Below are 20,208 nucleotides of genomic sequence, written 5' to 3'. Positions count from 1 at the left end.
GTTATAAATGTAGCATAAATATAAGTAGGCTATATCATATTCAATATTGAATAGATATGAAATTTAAATTGTGGGATGATATATAGGTAGGGTACAAATAGCTTACCTTATGTGAAAGACCACATTAAATCATTTCTGACTTCTAATTTCTAGGTTGTAACAAATGGATTTATTAAATGGCAAAAATAAGAAATACAAAGGCTTTATAGCTGTATTAATTGATTGCCACTTGGGGCCAGAAGAACAAGCTGTACACAGCTCTACCACATTATAAAGTTGTTATTGTCGTGCTGGTTGGAAATACTGAACCAAAATGCAGACAAAAGGGGTTTAGGTGGGAAAAAGTATTTTAATAACAAAAGGAAACTTTAAAATTGGTGAAACTGCAGAGCCCACACCTACTCAGCAGACACACAGCAACTTTAGCATATATTTAAAGCAGAGCAAATCCAGTGTTCACTCCCCTATAGCTCCTTTTTCTTTTGGCCTTCACCAACTCCTGGAAAGATATTAACTCTTTAGCTTCTGCGTTCACCAGCAAGTTGCTAACTATGGACTACGGATGTAAATGAGCATTTCAACAATCCAGCATGATTACATTGTGTATTTTGGGCGGATGTTCATTAACATGTATTGTGCCTATCAAATAAACAAATAAATAAATACCCAATGTAAACTTTGTTAGCCATTTGATGCTAGGCAGGTAGTGCATACAATGGGTTTTTATTAGAGCTTTTTTGCTGAAAGCATCTGTCTGCTGTGGCTGGAAAAGATGTCATGACAGCAGTGAGAGTGAACATAATGGGGCAGAAAAGATGCTAAAATGAGCGGAGCAGAGGGAAGAAGAACATTTCACCTAATGTTGATGTAAAAATATCAATTAGCGCAGCTTCAGCAAGACCAGGTTTTGGGTTGCCATGTTGTGAACAATGGTTGGTAGTTATCCTTCAGAAACATGGCACTTGTTTTGTTTATTTAGCTCACCAGGAAGAGCCTTCAGTGATTCATGTCATGCAGCTGGTCTATGAAGTGTTTATAGTTATTTAGAGAGACACAAGTCACAACTTATAAACCCTTCGTAAATGCTTTATTTGCTTTATTAAAAAGTGATACTGAAATTTAATCACAGTTCATTTAAAATATATATATAATATATATAATATGAGGAACATGATGGTAAAGATTATTGTTGGTAATGTATAAATAAATAACAGTGTTTAGGTAACCTATGTGATCAACCTGCCTTACCTGATCCTGTTAACCCCACTCAGGAAGTCATATAACCCCACCCTTCTACAAAGCCAGGAAACCATTGTGAGTTAAAGAGCGGACTTCCAAACCTGCTGTTATTTTGTTTGGTTAACATTATAGCAGTTATTTGGTTATTACATCACATTAGGTTCAATTAAGTAAGTAGAAGTATTATCACCTCGATATACTTATTGATTTACTTATTCAATTATATCTAGTGCTGAGTCCTATGATGGCTCGGCCTGGCTTCGCTACTATTATATAATTATATTATATTAATACTATGTTTAAGATTATTATATGGTATAAAATAAATTATAATAATAATGCACATTATATTGTATCACACTGTATATAATGGTTATCATAATATCACTAGAATATTATCATATTATTTTATACTTTGTTATATTCTTATATTTTTGTTGTAAGATATATTACCATTACATTGACAGGATATCTTATAATAATATAAAGTGTTATTATATATTTGTTATTATTGTCATATTCTTCTATTATTATATAATTTCGACAATTATATTCAGGTTACATAATTTATTATCACTATACTTTCTTCTTCACTTTCCCCATCCAAACACATACGCACACACACACACACACATATTAGCTCCAGACTCATACCGTACACATCATATTCTTATCATTTTTACATAATACATCTATAACTACTTTTGTATTTGTTGTGATCTGCATGTCTGTCCGTTATGTCCTGAGTATCTGTGTTTTTATTACGTTATCTCACCAATAAAAGAAGATTAGATTCATTTGTTTTGTAAAATCAAACAGAGTCTTCAGTCATCAGTGCAGCACACAGCTCATGAAGACATGGGACGAGGATATGTGTATGTAAATCAGTTTATTGCAAGAAGACCACTGGGAACAAGGCCAACATCTGTATCTCTCTCTGACTCTGAGCTCTGCCCAGAGGTCCTCATCAACAAAAATGAGGATTTACAAACAATTCAAAAGACATGAGCATAAAATGACATTAATTAGCTGAACTCTAACCTGTTGTAGGCCTACATTCTAAATACTGTATATATCTCAAATATAACTGCTCATCTGTGTTTATAATAGCATATCCCTTTGATATGTACAGCATAATCAAGACAGTGCCTTTTTGATCTTGGAAATGCATTAAAATTACACACAAAATAATCTGAATTATGAAAGAGGCATGCAAACCAACCAGTATTTGTCTCTATGTAGCCTACCTGAAAATATACCCAAACCACTTCCTACAATAACAGCCATCTCTGAAGGTGTAACACGGCTCTACGGTGCTCTCTTGTGGCTGCAGGAGGAGCATTAAAGCCTACAGAGGATGCTTTTAATTAATCAACAATTCTATTGACATGAAAATCCTTCACGGTAAAAATAAAATAAAATAAAAATACATATCTTCCACATTTTGTTTGAACACATGCTGAAACAGAGTGGCAATACTGTTGACAAAGGTGGGGTTTTTTTTTTTTTTTTGGCTCAAATACAAGCAGGAGAATGGCCACAAGTGTTGGTTTTGAAGCCTCAAATACAAGAGATGGCACAAGAGTTCAAGCACTGTGTTCAAAGGGTCACGTGCCATTAATATCCTTTTTACCTGAAAGTGAATCTTTTACATCACTAATTCAACACGCATACGCATGTTAGGACCAGTGATGAAGATCGCATTTTCAGTACATCCCACTGGAACACAACATCTCCATGACGACTCAGCCCCGGCCGTGCATCATCTTCAAAAACCGCTGTGTTTGCATACAACATACAAATGTGGCAATATCTTTCCAAACTATACAAAATTGATAAATTATAAAGTTCTAAGTTCTTAAATATAAACAACATCAAGTCAGTTTCCAGTACTTAGATTATATATTAGGTACAGTACATTGTACAGCTCCGTCAACAAGGAGCGGAGAGCGTTCCATTTAATACACTGTACATGACCCAAAGGGCTGAAACTGGAGGTTAGACATGATCTTTGAATAAATTAATTCATAAATAAATCATGATTATGTCTTCCCAGTAACAGTGGTATCCTTGGTTCCCCTCAAGATTGTGACACACACACTTGCGCGCACACACACCCCTACACACACACACACACACACACACACACACACACACACAAACACACACACAGTGCACTCGAGCTGACTCTTAAGTCCATATCTACGACTCTTACTCCTATTCTAAAAATACTTTTGGCTTTAAGAAGTAACAACATTATATTCAACTCGGAGACTAAAAACTAAATCTTTAATATAGCACAAGAGGTCTACCATCTAGAGGGAACTTTAACTTCAGTAGTTACATGTTTAGAGTACCTGTAGACGCCTTGCAATGGTAGAATAATATCTCTAATCCATAAAGTGACAGTGCTGGATATCAGTTCCAGGGAGATCCCTTTCTTATGCGGGTTTCAGTACGGAACAATAAAGCCCACATCTACTTGGATATGCCTGTAGAGAGACAAATAAAACAAACAAGAATAGACTCTATGCGAATAGTGTTAAATAGCTAGATTCTCTCTGTCAGTGAAAAGCTAGGGTTGGCTTGTGGCTAGCACAGCATGCTATGTTAGCTGGTACTGAGCACGGGAGACACGTTGAAGCGTTTTGAGTGTGTTAACTGGCAGACCGAATCGCTAAAGTAAAACATACAATGTTGTCACTGTCATCGGATCGTTCAGCTTTGCAAGACTGATCCAGTTGTGCATAAGAGAGTCCCATATATCAGCTAATATTAGTACTTATATAATCCTCAAATATATACAGAAAAAGCCAGTTTTTACTTAAAAATACCTTAATCGTGTGCTTATATCCAAACTTGTACAAAGAGTAACAAACAATCCAGCTAAAAATCGCTGTTAGCGCAGGATTTCTCTCTTTCCTCCAGTCAGTCAGTCAGTCAGTTACAGTAGCAGCTCCTTCACCAACAGTAGCCTAACTGTCGGTGTTATTACAGTTAAGTTCACTCCAGCCGACCTTTTGGTTCATTCGACGATTGGCAGCAATCTCTGCTGCTGGGACTTTCTCTTCGCGCCACCTCTCCGGTCCCCACAAAAACCTCCAGTGTCCTCACTCTTGTGTGTATTGCACCAAAGATAAATCATAAAGATCTCTATTTCTCTATTTGAAAAAATAAAAGGTAGGAATTGGTTCCAAGGCGCCAAGAAACTGGAAGCCAGGTGAGGTTTCCTCCTTCAGCCAGAGGGAGAAGTAGAAGAAGAGGAAGAGGAGGGAGGTCAGTGGATGTCTCGGCACATGGGGAGGTTGACGAAGATGAACACATTGAACTCGATAAGGACGGAGAAGCACAGAAAGATGGCGTACATGATGAGGCAGGCCAGGCCCAGCTGCCGATCCAGAGTCCACTTGTTTAAATGGACACCGAGAACCTGCGGGTGAGGAGACAGAGTCAGAGAGAGAGCGAGGCAAGAGTACAGCAAAGAAATAAACGAAGGGAGGAGGTGAGCGTTGTATCCTGTGAGATTAGCAGCGTGGCGTTTCAACAATTCTGCTTTATGAGAACTTCTGCAGCGGAGAGAGGGTGGATAGATGGAAGAGACTGGTGTGCCACGCTACAAGTTCATAGCTGGATTCAAGGGCACAGGTGCGGTTTCAGGCTCGGTAGGGACTAAAGGATGGGATCAGATCACTTTAAATGACAAAATAATTTTGACTCTAGGCCCAGCCGTTTTTGAGATACTTGTGAAAACATAAAATTGGTTGTTAAAGAGCTACCTTCATGCTTTGCTCTCATGGCTTTTGCTGCACAAACTCTTTTAGCAGAGAAAACTAAGAAAGAAGAAAAATGAGAACAAAAACAATACGGCTCCGGCAGTTGTTGCTGCTCGGATCTCCAGAAAAACTATACACATATTAGTTGTCTCAAAGAAATGCAAAATAATCGCTGCTATTTAAAGGCTTCTTCACTGTGTACGGAAGATGCCCTACAGGGACATCACATTGCTTCTGTTTACTTAACTAGCACAAAAATGCATGAAAATAACTGCAGAAGAAGAATAATCAACTATTCATAAGACAGAAATGAAGCAAAGACTGTGAGCTACATTCGACAGTCAATGTGAGTCCACTACCACTAATACGGCAGACTCCTCTCACTATATCCAACACACCCTTTTACATAATGGCATAAAGCTACCTCTGCTGCTGCTGCTGTTCATACAGCATTACATAAGCCCCGCCTCCGACCCAGCATCCACCTGTAGGCTCTGAGTCTATATAGGGGGAGTTATTATCATCAGCCCCAACTCCCTGCTTTGCTGAGCTTGATGTTTACTTGTGGCGAGTGACGAGGTGACACTAGACGCTAAATATCACTGCTGTACATGCTTGTCATTAGCACAAAGGGCGAAAACATTTTGCTGAACCAAATTTAAAAACTATATAAGCCAAAAATGATTAGCTTTCCTGGAAGTTGGTATGACATTACAAGCTCCACATAAATCTACATCTATGGTTACATTCAAAATTGCAAAGATGTGCTTTGGTCCCACTCATTAACATGTAAATATATACTTACTGTGAAGAATACTGAGGCTAATAAGAGTCCAACAGAGAATATGAGACCTCTGCTGTTCAGATGGATCTGAGGAGACAGGGTGTTATTCTTTAGTATATTACAGTATTAATAAAATGCAATAATAAATATGCAAAAGATAAAATGCAGGTTTATAAAAATCTGTCCAAAAGGAAATAAGGAAGAGGCTGTTTCTCTGTCCCGACACCCTGAATTACATCCTGTATTAATACAGTCAGGGGGACTGACTTTAAAGGGCCAGTGTGTAGGATTTAGGGGGATCGACCGGCAGAAATGGAATAAAATATTTATAATTGTGTAATAAATAAATGTTTTCATCCACCTGAAACTAAGAATGTTTTTTTTCGTTAGCTTAGAATGAGCCCCATATCTATATAGGAAGAGAGTCCCCTTCCATGCCCCATGTTTCTAAAGACAAACCAAAGACTGGCTCTCGGGAGCTCTTCACATTACCCAAAGGCTACTGTAGGTTCTCTGACATGCTTGGAAGGGGAAGGGGTGAGGGGAGGGGTATTCAGCTGGTTGCAATCTGCAACCTCACCCCTAGATGCCACTCAATCCTACACGATGGTCCTTTAATTTGATCTATTCTGAGATTTTTTTCCTTGTGATCAACGTGCCACTGAACACGTGAAATTTTCCCAGAGTAAAGTGAAGAAGTAAGTGTGCAGTGCCCCAACTGATAATACGTGGACGTTTTTGTGTCCAACAGAAATCCTAAACTCCCCCATCTCCCTGCACTGCATAACACAGACTATTGTTCCCGTCCTTCATAAACAAATCTCTGTTCTATTCTGGTCTCGGTCCCGCAGCCTCTCCTCTGGCTGAGCTGAGAAGCACTCACGATGGAGCCGTAGTCAATGCAGAGCGTTTGCAGCGTCCAGGGCAGGCCCAGGCCCACCAGGATGTCAAACACATTACTGCCTATGGAGTTGGAGATGGCCATGTCTCCCAGACCTGAGGCAAGGAGAGCAACACTGTCAAGGTCTGTATACAGTCAGGAGAGAAGTCAGTTATGACAAGCAATACTCTGCTGTGAACAGCCACTCCTTCTCTTAACAGCATTTCTGCTTTGTCTCACTCAACACAAATATTGATTTCACTTGTACTGGTCTGTGTTTGTGTGTGTGTGTGTGAGTGTGTGTGTGTGTGTGTGTGTGTACCTTGCCGTGCCACGATAACGCTAGCCATGCAGTCTGGAACGCTGGTGCCTGCTGCGAGGAAGGTGATGCCCATGATGACATCAGGTATGCCGAGAGTAAAGCCGATCACAGTCACCTGAAACCCAGCAGATTTCATCTCAGAACACTGTGAACATGACAGTGCTTTAAATCAAATTAACCACTGAACCAGGAATCATGTGGAATTACATTGGAGAAGTATAACAATGTTTTAAGTTCCCTCAGTGCCTAAAAGCTTCAGATACTGCGCTGCAGAAATGCTGCACAAATTAGAAGTGGAATCACCAAAATGACTCGAAACACACTGTAATAAAACGGTGCATCCGCCTCTCTGAACGTCCCAGCCAGTCTCTACTCTGTTATCGAGAGCGACTGCATGAACAGTTGTTACTACGTTACTGAGAGAGGAAAACAAACGGGCACAGGAAGCAGCTCTGAGGCTGGTGAGGGGCTCGACCGCTGCAATTCCTGTCGCCTGGGGATAATTGAATATGGCACTTTTAAAGATACCCTGTGGAATATTCTGACAAACAAACAAAAGTTATGATTACATCACATACATGTGTAAAAAAACATTGTGTGTAACCTTGTGGTCTAACAAATAAGGTGAATGCATTTGTTTGTTCGTTTTTTTAAATATTGGAAATTGAATATTGCTGACATCCATGTATGCTAGCCAGCAGTTGGCACATTGCTAGGTTTGTTGGTTACCGCCACTCATGAAAACAATGCTCTAATGCACGGAAACTCCACAAGGTACAGTCAACTGTGCTGTACGTCTAACTCTCAGTTATGATGCAGATCTAAGTGAAAATGGGAGCTGCTGTACACCAGTGGAAAGTCTGGCACTCTGTGGAGACATAATGTTCAATTCCTTATTAACTAGAAAGCTGCGCATCCAGACCAGGATGTGTTTTTAACATGTTAGCGAGTGAGAATGACTGGACTGACCATCCAGACCATGATGTACGACAGGCCAGCAATCCAGATGGTGGCGGTGAAGAAGGACACCATGAACCACCTCTCCCAGCGGCGCTTGGCACAGTTGGGCACGGTGAGGAACAGAAGCAGGGACAGGGGCCACATGGTCAGCCACTTCACCTTGTTACACACTCCAGCTGGAAGATGACAGAGAGAGGGTCACGGATACAATGATAGAACTGAAACAAACATTTGAGTGCAGCGATCGTTTTATTTCAAAAGGGGGTTTGTGCTGTACCTGGAACTTTGAATGGCACCAGGGGGCCTCCGTTATCATCCTCTCCCTCTCTTTCCTCATCGTTCTCGTTGTTCTCATTGTCCTCGTTTTCATTCTCTGTCTCGTTCCCAGACTCCAGCCGCTGAAGTCTGCACCTCCCGTTCACACTCTGCTCAGCCCCGCCCATCCCATTCTCTAAGCCCCGCCTTCCCTGAGACCTGGCCGCTGAGTCCGAGTCGCCATTGGTGATGCGGTTGACTCGGGTCTCTGTAGTGTTGATCAGTCTTTGCCTCTGGAAGTGATAACAGGGGATTATTATAGACAACATTAAGATATCACTACAGTAGTTCCATTAACACATTTGGACATTTTGTGTTGCTGTTGTGTGTGAGTCCCAGTTAACTACTTCACCTTTAATACAAAGAGTCTCTTATATTTGTCTGAAGCAGAAGTTCATTTTCTTTCCTCCTCTTTCTGTTAAAATTCCAAATTTGGTTGTTTGGTTTAGATTTACATCCACTCTGTAGTCTGCAGCAGGCAGGTGTCTGAGTGAAAATGCTGGCTGTAATCTCCAGAAGAAAATGAACATTCAGTTCACTTTCTGTTCTGGTAAACCCAGACAGCGTTATTTGGTTTGTATTTATGCTAAGACTCTGGCTTTGGCAGGGATTCTTCAAAGTAACTTCAGCTGACAAAACTGCATTTCCTTTGAGCTCTGCTGCCATTCAGTTTTATTCAATTTGAACTTACCGCATGAAAAACTACACAAATCGAGATAATGTACACATGTGTATGTGAGCTGATGTATGGTTCGGTGTGTACCTCGTTGATAAGCATGCGAGAGGCCATGGTGAGGCGGGTTCTGGGAGAGAAGTGACTGGTGATCATGATCCTCATGCCGGCCTCGGAGAAAGACAGTTGGTGTGGGTACGCAGACAGCAGCTCATCCACCATCAGCACTGACGGCTTACAGTGGAAGTTAGCTGGTAAATAAGAGACAATGGTCATGTGACTGCGCCGCTCATTGTTTACTTTGACCCTAAACACTTTCACACAGTTTCTACTCTTCACTTTTCATAATGGATTTGAAAATTTTATCTGGTGTTTGTAAAAACCTATGCTGCTCGCGATGACATGAGGAATTCTATTATGAAGTGGCTGAAGGACTAAAAAAGAACATCTGGAACATCTGTGTATCAGAACAACAGTATTTGTCTAGATTTTTTCACATTTTTGTGCATTTCCAAAAACTCACGACCACCATCGAACACATTTTCCATTTACAGATGTTCCTTAAATGCCTCACATGCACGCAATAGGTAGACGTTAGCTAGCTACAGCAGGCATCATCAGGGGCCGCATTTACGGGGGCTTTGGGGCAACAGCAGTGCACTGTGTAGCGTCTTTATAGGAGGTTTAAGGGGGTTTATAGTTGCCATCTGGGGGCCCCTTTTCCCCTTGAGGGCCCCAAGCATTTGGCTGATTTGCCTCTCCTGACGGTGCACCTCTGCACAGGGCTAACACGTAAACAGATACACATTCACTCTCACTTTCTCACCTACAGGCAATTTACAATCTCCAGTTCAGCCTAACCTGCGTGACTCCGGACTGTTGGAGAAAAATGGAGCACCCTGACGAAACTCACAGAGACACAGGGAGAACATGCAGAGCCCACACAGAAAGGCCCCAGGCGGCCTGCGGGACCCAGCATGTTTTTATTGTTAGGTAACAGTGCAAAACATCAGTGCCACCCTTCATATTGCATACTTTTCTACATGCAGAGACCTGTGGACAGGACACATTCACATACGGTATTTCATATTGTTTGCACTTGGCATATACTGTAAATAAGTTTTTTTTTCAAAAGTCAGAAAATAAACCAGCGTCAGTAACATAGTGTGGTAGGAGAAACATCTACCTACAGTAAAAATACATGTAGTATCGGGTGAGTAGTGAACTGCTCACCGAACCTGGAGAATTACACCAGGAGCAGAAGAAAGACAGAGTAATACTGAATAATGGATGGTAACTGTAGATATACTGTCTCTGAGCCAACACAAGCAGGATTTTAGTGCCTTCCCACCAACACAGAGCCACTGACTGAGACACACAGTGAACATCTATAAAATGACCATCATACATCACATCTATGTTGCACTGGGAACCTGGCCCACCCTGAACTCGCTCCAGTGATGGTTCTGTGTACAGTGCCTCATGCTGTGACTGATCTCGGAAGGACTGCTTTCAAGATTAGTGCGGCAGACTCATGGACTCTCTGTGACCCCACAACTGAATACTCTTTTACCTCCTGGACACTTTAGGAAAGCGCTTAACCATCCATAAACTGCCTGTAACTGTTTGTTTGTTGATTTGTGAAGTTATTTATTACAAATGATGATCTCCCTCAATGACTCCTCAGAGAATCTTAAATAAAAAGAAGCAACAACAAGCTCTATGTTCAGACCATTTACCAACAACTATGTCCATGTACTGTAGCATATCAACAGCTGCTGTGTGCCACCTTTCGCAGTTTAATGGGTGCACACAGTGATGGGTGTTGCATCTCTAGTGTGCAATGTCAGGACACGGCTTCAGTTTGTCCACTTTTGGATAAGATGGCCCTGTTGGTTTTTCCCAATACATCTACTGGATACTCAAGACCTCAAGACCTGTGGACATGTGGACATCATGTGGACACATTCTTTTAGCAGCGTGGACGCATATTGAAGGACCGCCTACTCCACCGACGTCCTCTGCCACAGTCTAATTATTTTAGTGTGCGCACATTGATTTGCTCAAGGTCAATGTCCTGTGAGAGCGGCATCCATGAACACAACAATCACCCCGGAGTTATTTCATCTACAAATCTAAGGAACCTTCCAGTAGTTCCAGGTCCCTGACGGCCACTGTGGGGACCGTTTGTGACGCTGCACATGCAAACACATCCAGCCCGGCAACCATCTGCTAAAACAACTGCCACCTGCCACCCTAGTTCTCTTTATTGCCTCCTCAGCGCACCCTAAGGACCCTAAGTTAGCTCGGTCACTTGCTCTCAGCGGAGCAGCAGTCAGAGTATCAGATGCAGAACAAGCTGACGGAGCAAGGCTGTGCTGAAGAAGGCTGGGACCTTAGCCAGCATCTTGCACTGCTCTCTCCTGTTAGTTGTTGTTGTTGTGCCCCATACTTTACTGTAGGCATTGGTCCCCCGATCTAAAGGATGACTTATTGATTTGTCTCAACTGAAACATGCATCTGCACCAGGCTTCTACCATAACTGTTCCACCAGGAGGACTACTGTCTCACAATACGGCTTTGAGCTGGCAGCTGCAGTGTCAGTAAGCACAAGAAAGCTCTCGCTGAAATATATCCATTTATTCAAACTTCTCTACAAACATCTGGAGTTTGTTGAGTTCAGGGGTGACGCTGGCTGCAGGTGTCCGCTAAGAGTTCTGGGTAGCAGGGCAGAAGACGAAACCTTAGTGCTCACCATCATTTCATCATATAGAGGAAGTTTTTCTTGACCAACAAAGGCATAAGGGAAATGTTTGTGGAGCTCCATATAAAGGAAGCACTGGGAATGCTACCAGCACCTCACCAGATACAAAGCCCAGACGTCAGACAGCATGGTGGAGTATTTGCAGCGAGGATCTATCCAGGACAAGATGCACAGAACTTATTCAGTAAAGTCATCCTCGACTATCTTTTCATGGAGAAGAACAAAAATAGATGAGGAGTGGCGCCCCAGCTGCCTTTATGCAAATTTCAGTGTGTCGAGATGAGCAGCTAAACCCTGCAAAGTCCTGTTAGAGGGCAAAGCCTGGGAGAAATGGAGCAGTTTTCTGATACCTTTCTTGAGCAGGACTGCAGTTGCATCACATGTGACATTATCCTCCAGATCAGTGCTTCCTGTCAGCCCATTGGCCAGATTCACGGAGCTCTTCTTTCGACGGTCAAAATAGCGATGTGCCCTGCCGTTAAACCTGACAATCACAAATCAACAGAAAAGGTTAAACGGCTTTTTACAACTCAACAACCAATCAGGTAACATCAATTAGTATAATTATGTCTGAGAATGACTCTCACTTCATTATGAGGATGTAGACTGCATACATGAGAATCAGGACGAGAGACTCCCACCTGGCACACAAACACAAAGTCAGTAAAATATGTACAATGATTCAGCACTTTAAGAATCATATTTATATTGATGGGTCTACAAAACACATTACATACCAGCACACTTTCTCATCGTAGATGAACTGAAAAGGCAAGACAAAGGGAAGATTAGATGAATGAAGTAATTGAAATTTAAATTAATTCTGTATTTCTGCATCTACTCCACTAGAGGGCACGGCCAATCCAGAGCTCAGAGAGCCAGAGGAAAGGTCAAAGTGTGACCTTTTGGTTGTTTCCTTTTCATTTAAAGACACTGTTCTTTTTTGATTCTAACATCACTTGTGATGTTTCCTCTGTAGCGTGCTGCACGTTGAATATATCAAATTATAGATTACCTTGTGACACGCTGTCATATATTGATGGTGTGGTTTTGCTGCTGACTTATCTGTTTTTGTGTGCATGATATTAAAGGTCCCATATTATTGATTCCTTTTTGATTATACAGCAGATCTAGGTTCTATATTAATACTGTGAAAGTATCAAAGCGCTCAGTCCACAGAGAAATGCACACAGCCTGTATTCAGAAACTCTTAAAATGAGCCATCAAGAATTCCTGAACTTTGTGAGGTCACAACCAAGCAGTCACTGCTGTCAGCCATGCCCCCGAGCCCCGCCCACCTGGACCCACCATCAAACCTTGCAGGATTTGGCTTCTCTGAGTGTTTACCCAATATCCGCTATATTTTCATTCAATCACTCAGAAATAACAGTCAGCCAATCAGAGGAGAGACTCAGAGCCTCCTGTCTTCTGATTGGCTAGCCAACCTGTTGTTACTAGAGCTCTAGGGAGAAGCCTGAGAGAGGAGATTTATACTACACTGACATGGTTTATGGTTCTTAAAACCACAAATATATCTTCCAATGGATCAACACTTCAAATAAAACTCAGGAAAAGTGTAAAATATGGGACCTTTAAAGATTTTTGTGTGTGGAGTGAGAAATGACTGGCAGTAGAAGTATAATGCTGCATAAAATTCATACGAAACAGGTCTTAAGTGCAATACTATTGTAAAGTTATTTTCTACCACTGCTCCATTTCCACTGTACATTACATTGGGGGATAAAAGTGTCCACCAGCAAACTCAAAGCTGAAGTGTTTTTAGTAGCACACTGATATGAGTACATGATTCTGTCTGTTTTCTGGTGTGAATACAGTGCAAATTCACAACCTGATGTGAATAAGAATGTATTATAGATTTTAGACACAGCTTCAGTCTCTTATGAGAATCCCTAAACACTAAAGATATGTTTTATATAACTAAACACACTCTTTATCACAAGATGGATTGAAAAACTGCTAAATATACACATCTATAGTGGATGTACAGCACTTGTATGTTTTTATCATATTATTATTCTACAATCTAGACCAATGATTCTCCAACTTTTTCATATCAAAGACCCCTAAACTGACACTAATTAGACCACAGACTCCAATTTCATAAGATTTTCTCCCATGGTCCTCCATCTGAAGATTTTAGCTTTTAGATCTTTTACTACAGAGAATGTTTGAAATCCATGACCAAAATAGTCATACAGTTTTTTTTTTTATATATAGTGAAAATAAATTATTTCCTTTTTTGCTGGGGACCCCGAGGAATCTCCAAAAGGACCCCTGGGGGTCCCCAGCCCCACTTTGAGGACCACTGATTCAGGCAATACTGCTGAGGCAAACAGTACAAATAAGGTGTGCATACGAACTGCACTTTCAAATCGGGCTTATAATGCTTATGTGCCGAGACACTGACACTGCCTCTTACTATAGTGAGACACTGACACTGCCTCTTACTATAGTGAGACACTGCCTCTTACTATAGTAGGAGGCGGTGTCAGGTCTCTGCATATTTCTGCAACCACCACACACTTGATCATCTGTCCTGTGTACTCTCATGAGTCTATAAGCTCTTACCGCAATGAGGGCCGTGATAGAGAATGTGTAATAAATGGAATCTCGGAGCAGAGCCCAGTGAGAGAGCTTCACCGCCTGCAAGGGGAAAAAGAGAAACGAGAGATAAGCACAGTTCACGCTTCTGACATCATTACCATACTAATGTAAACAGACGAGCTCTTAAGTTAACCTCCTGAACCACAGTCAGTGAAAAAGCCGATCGCAAGGTACCATCCCACATAGAAAAAGGTGCTGGTGTGTTTATCGACTTTATGCAATCAGATACAATGCAGGAGCCCACAATGCAGTGACTAACACTGTCCCACACAGCGCTCACACTACACAAGTGGAGGGTCAGAAACCACATCTTGACCGGGCCACTCCCAGCTGTGGAGCTGTGGAGCTGTTTGCTGCGGCAAAGCAGAGGGAAAAGTTAGAGCATAACAAAGCTTGAAATGTTTGCTTGTACTCAGTTTCACTGTACAGCGGTTCTTTGTAGAAGGAACCTGCTATGAACAGCCAGCCAAAGGTAATAAACAGCAGCGAGGTGCACCGCGAGGCTTGAAGATGATTTTGCTGCACCCTATCCCCTCCAAGTGTCGTCACACCGCCTGCCCTTCTCCCTCATTATCTCACGGTGATTACGTAATGCACAATCTGGGATCGCATCACTGTTTGGAGTCCAGTGCATATATTTTTCAGAGCAGAGAGCTTATTCTTGTTCTCCGCTCATTTCCATGTCATTGGCATATCAGATAGCATCAGAGAGAGGCTGCACTATATTATGTTATCTCTGCATCTCATGCACACAACCAAGGATGCAAAGCAGACAAGAGATACAGGCTGTCGATTGTGTTCATACTGACGTGATGTTGTACATGTGGCTGGTTAAACATATCAAACTAAAAGTATCTTTCCAAAGATTTCCTTGTTTACTAGTGGCAGAATTTTCTACAAGAAACGAATCAGACTAAACTGAAACTCAGGAAGAGATGCTAAGTGAATGTATGTTTACATGAGACCAGCAGTTCCCAGAGTCCTTTGAGGCCAAGCTGAGGGAACTGCAAGATTTTTCCATTTCCATTCTTTTTTATTTATAAGGGGAAAAAAAATGAAAAAATGAAACATTAACATCAACAACAACAACAACCTTTCAATATTCATTTAAAACACATTACCGCATGAACATTTAAATCACCCTATAAAGTCTTTGTTGAGTATGAATCATGTCACAGCTAAGACTGGTGACATTATAACTCACATGCAGATTGTCATAGTAACACAGCACACTTTCTGGCTTGTTAGTTTTTCAGGTGCACAGCAGATCAGATATAGTGACATGAAGCAATGTGTTCCCGGACCACTGGGATGGCGGCAGTAAAAAAAAAAAAAAAAAACTGGATAACTATTGACTTGAAACTAAATGAAGATAAAACTGAAATACTTGTAGTCGGCTCCCGAGATAAAAGAGATCTACTCTCTTGTAAACTGGGGGCATCTGGTCCCTGAGGTAAAAACAGAAATAACATGCCTGGGCATTGTTTTAGACTCTGAGTTTAATTTCACTACACACTTAAAGAAGGTGCCCAAAAGTATGGTGGTTTATATCCCATAGAGATGCTGAAAAACTCATTCATGCTCTTAGTTCAAACACTTTTAGATTATTGCAACACAGTCAATTGAAAGACTTTAGTTTATTCAGAGCTGTGCTACTAGACTTTCAACTACAACAAGGAGGAGAGAGCATTTCAGTGTTCCAGCTTCACTCCACTGGCTCCCAGTATCTTCTAGAACAGATTTCAAGGTTCTTGTTTGTTTATCAAGCTCTTAATGGTTTGGGACCGGCTTACATTGCAGACTCTCTGTCTTTTTTTAATCTATCTTAGTTCCTCAACTGTAAACCTTTTAAATAGACTAAATCTTACGCACAAGAAAACAGGCAACACAGGTTTTTTTTTTAAACTATGCTCCTTAATTTGGCTTTTAATAAATTACTCGTTTTATTATTCTTACAAGTTTCTGGTTTTCTTTTCATTTATATATTTTATCATTTACTGTTTTTCTATTGTTTTATTTCATTGTCCTTCACAATTGTTTTAATGTACTATTTAATCTTTATTTCTATTGAAAAGCACTTGGGTCTTGTATGAAAAGTTTGCTATTATTATTATTATTATTATTAATAATGGATTATTATTGTTATATTTGTCACTGTGGGCTGACCACAACTGTTGGTTATGATATAACATTGAGTAGCACCAGAAAGGACATCACCAATACTTTTCATCGGCAATAACTTCACAGATTAAACACACCTGCAGTAGAATTACACAGCAACATTAAAAGCTGATTATACAGGATTATAAGTAACACAGTAAAACAGTAATACAGCCTACAATCAGTCACCGACTGAAAGAGGACGACCACTGCAACATCAATACCTCACATGATGTTCAATGATCCCATGGGTAGCTAGAAGAGGTCAGGAGGCTAGTCATATATTCTGTGATATCTGCAGTTTACACATGGATCACATTTCCCCTGTTGTTGTACTGTGGTGCAGTCAGACATAGGGAATCATGTGTGCATAAATCAACACTGTGTATGTGTGTCCTGCATTCTTCTGCATAAACACATGCATGTATGCATGAGCACATTCTACTGGGTGAATATGTAAAGGTGACATTAGGCAGCCGGTTGCACTCTGTGAAAATGCCACCAGGTCAGACTCAGCAGCGGACTGACTTGGCTGCAGCGGTGTACCGCTGCTATGACGTCATACCTGGCCGGCAAAGAAGCCACACACACCGATGATGCACAGGATGTTGAAGACGGCCGAGCCCACGATGGTCCCCACGCCCACGTCACCTTTGGTGATGAAAACCCCTGAGGAGAGAATGAGCCAGCACATACACATACACACACACACACACACACACACACACAGAACAGAACAGAACAGAAACACATATTTAGAGGCATAAAAAACCTAAAATTGCATTAATTTTTCTGTACAAATGACAAAATGTTGCAACGTCTGAACAAAGTCTATATGTATAATTCAATTTCTATATAAAGGAAACAGTAATGTAGTGTGATGACTGTGAACTTGTTTATTTTGTTGGTTCAGACAGATATACAGGACCACACTGAAGACGCCCATGATCAAAGAAGAAAACAAAACTAAACAGACGGCCTTTACCCACCAGCAATGCTCTGGAGAATCTTACATAAGATAACTTCAATGTTAGAATTTAGAACAAAGGAGGTAAAGAAAGGGACGGATGGATGTGGTGAAGACTTGTACCTATGATGGATGTGAAGAGTTCAGGAGCCGAGCTGCCGGCGGCCATGAAGGTAGCACCTGCTACGTCTTCACTGAGCTGGAGACGCTGGGAGACACCAGAAGGAGACACAAATATAAAGTAGATTTTTCCACAGGAAATTGCAGCTGCAGTTAGAAAATCCAGACTAGTCCAAATAGTAGGAGATCAATCACTGCCTGACCTTTGACCCTTGAGCTGATTGTTAAGATCCACTAAAGCTTACTCATTATATGTGTGATTGTGTAAACACACTATAAATCTGGTATTTTACCACCTAATGTTAAAACTTGACCGTGTGTCAGACTGGAAGAGGAAATTTGATTTATTTCTTTTCTAGTTTCCTTTTTACTGGGAACTAACAATATCCTGTTCAGTGGGATAAAGACAGAAACAAAGTTTATTATAAATATGAACAACATAGAAAGATTTAGTTATTTAAATAAACCCTAAAAGGAAACCCTTAAGTTGAACAAAGTCTTGGAGATGAGGGAAAAGGGATAAAAACTTGGTTTGTAGCATAAACAGTTTCTTCTGTTATGTGGCTCAATATGTATTTGACATTTTGTACATGAACATGCAGTAAATTATGTATGCATGTATGTCTGTATATATAACATTATGATGCAAATGGAAGTTTCAGGAAAAAAAAGTGGAGTAAAGATTTGATTGTCAAAGCAGTGAAAGGGACACACTCTTCATTACCTGGGTTTTCAACTAAACCCTGAATTGAATACATTTCCTGAACGTAAACATCCCAGGTCAGTGATGATATTTCATTTGAAAACACTATACCTGCTTGTTGTTTTAATTTGAAAATCAAACTGCTGAATACCTCACATATCTTCTCCAGAGAGGGGACAAAGTAGTCATCACACACCAGAGCCAGGGCACAGAACATGTAAATGGTCTGTGGAGAGAGAGAAAGAGAGTGAAAGAGAGAGAGAGAAAGAGAGAGAGAGAGGGACTGAGTGATGAATATTCCAGGGATCAGGGATGCTGCTTGATGTGATGCATGTCATCTGATAAGGTGTCCAACGTAAGATGGGTCCCCACTGCACTGTTCACTGTCATAATGTAAAGCCAGCTGTGATTTTTTCAGATCATATTTCACATTTTATTATAATATTTATTAATAATTTTATAATATTCATTTATTATTTATTTTAACAAGTACTGCTGTTTACCTCCTCACGTCTCCACCTGCTGCTTTTTATTCTATTCTGAACAGATCTCTGAATGTGCCCTGAATGTTGCCTTAAAAACACCTCCGTGCTCTTACTGCTGCATTAATTCTATATGTAAATCACCATGAAAAATGAAACAAGTCTGCTAATTGAAGGCTAAAGAGTCAGAGATCTGATCCCATGCAAATGCAGTACGGTACATTAACGGATCGAACATTAAAAATTCATGAGTAACATAAGTGTGAGACCACACTATTTACATTTTTAAATATGGAAGTTAGCTTTTACTTTTGAAACATACTGCATTAAACAGGTCCAGGAGGGAAAGATCAAATATGGCTTATTCCCCAACTGAACGGGTAGAACAGAAAAGAAACATGACCTCTGACCTCAGCTTAATGCAATGTTGTATATTTGTTCAATATAATATTTATACATCAGCTCCATAAAGTCAACCCTTCAGCTTTAGTCATCTGCACCAGCCCCACTCCTCTGAAGTTACATGGATTTTCTCTCATTTGACTTTTCAGTTTAATTATTTTTGGCTCTATACATAGTTTCCAAGTTTATATCCTTTAATAAACAAAGGGTTTGTTGATTTGTTTAGCAGCATGAAATAAATGAAAGTGCAAGTGAATAGACGGCTGTGCTTATGCCCTGATATAGGTATTTCTGTCTTTGTTTGTAATATATAATATACATATATAATAGATAATAATATTTATATTTCTGTACAAACTTCAGCTAATTTTTCAAAGTATTTAACAATTGTTTGAAATTCTTACCACAGCAAAATAAATGTTTATCATTCAATCAAAGAAAATAAATTGAATACCATTAAATTCAAATATCCCTTGTGGAGAGAACAAACAATATTGGGTCTAACACTGAGCCTTGTGGAACACCACAAGTTACCTTCAGTAAAGATCCTTTCAACAGTCTCCTGCATAATAATATCTTGGCTGGACTAATTATAACTGTAAATAATCTACTCTAGTAACTGCTTTTAATAGTGTTTATTACTGCATATCAATGAATAAACACCCACCACATGCAACCTTTCCTTGGCATCACATAGTTTATACAATACAGAGCACTGAGAGGAAAACCAGCAATGATCAAGAGATGTGAAAACAGTGAGAGGAAATGTGTAAATAAAGGAAAGTGATTATTCTTATCTTGTCATTATGAACATTTCAAAGATGTGCTTACAGCATGACTGACAAGGTGATTGAATATTTCTGAGTCACATTTTACTGTGCACCTGCAGTTCTTCTACTCCCTGTTTCTGAAAGCAGGTGGAAGTGAGCTCAACTACCCAACACCTGCAAGAGAGCTATGACTGAGCTATGACTGTGTGTGTGGCCATCAGTCACTGAGGTGGAGATTTGTCATTTCAGGGCAGGCAAAGGCAAAGGTC

The 20,208-nt window shown here is 40.5% G+C and overlaps 1 protein-coding gene across 2 annotated transcripts in view; it reads right to left on the bottom strand.

Moving 5' to 3' along the window:
* Positions 1 to 2,109: 2,109 nt before the first annotated feature.
* LOC130166934 (sodium/potassium/calcium exchanger 3-like) overlaps positions 2,110 to 20,208 on the bottom strand; it is a 55,740-nt gene continuing 37,641 nt past the window's right edge. For both annotated transcript variants that reach the window (XM_056372790.1, XM_056372792.1), the window contains 14 exons: positions 18,437 to 18,511; positions 17,586 to 17,670; positions 17,061 to 17,164; positions 14,300 to 14,374; positions 12,448 to 12,473; positions 12,298 to 12,351; positions 12,061 to 12,194; positions 9,037 to 9,197; positions 8,236 to 8,506; positions 7,968 to 8,134; positions 6,999 to 7,113; positions 6,680 to 6,792; positions 5,818 to 5,883; positions 2,110 to 4,669 (listed from right to left, as the gene is read on the bottom strand). In XM_056372790.1, coding sequence (XP_056228765.1) covers positions 4,517 to 4,669; positions 5,818 to 5,883; positions 6,680 to 6,792; positions 6,999 to 7,113; positions 7,968 to 8,134; positions 8,236 to 8,506; positions 9,037 to 9,197; positions 12,061 to 12,194; positions 12,298 to 12,351; positions 12,448 to 12,473; positions 14,300 to 14,374; positions 17,061 to 17,164; positions 17,586 to 17,670; positions 18,437 to 18,511 — 1,599 coding nt within the window. In that variant the 3' untranslated portion in view covers positions 2,110 to 4,516. The remainder of the gene's footprint in view (positions 4,670 to 5,817; positions 5,884 to 6,679; positions 6,793 to 6,998; positions 7,114 to 7,967; positions 8,135 to 8,235; positions 8,507 to 9,036; positions 9,198 to 12,060; positions 12,195 to 12,297; positions 12,352 to 12,447; positions 12,474 to 14,299; positions 14,375 to 17,060; positions 17,165 to 17,585; positions 17,671 to 18,436; positions 18,512 to 20,208) is intronic.

This window comes from Seriola aureovittata, chromosome 3 (assembly GCF_021018895.1).
Source record: "Seriola aureovittata isolate HTS-2021-v1 ecotype China chromosome 3, ASM2101889v1, whole genome shotgun sequence".
Classification (NCBI taxonomy): domain Eukaryota; kingdom Metazoa; phylum Chordata; class Actinopteri; order Carangiformes; family Carangidae; genus Seriola; species Seriola aureovittata.
The sequence above is the reverse complement of the archived record's forward strand: the minus strand, read 5'-3'. Positions and strand labels throughout refer to the sequence as shown.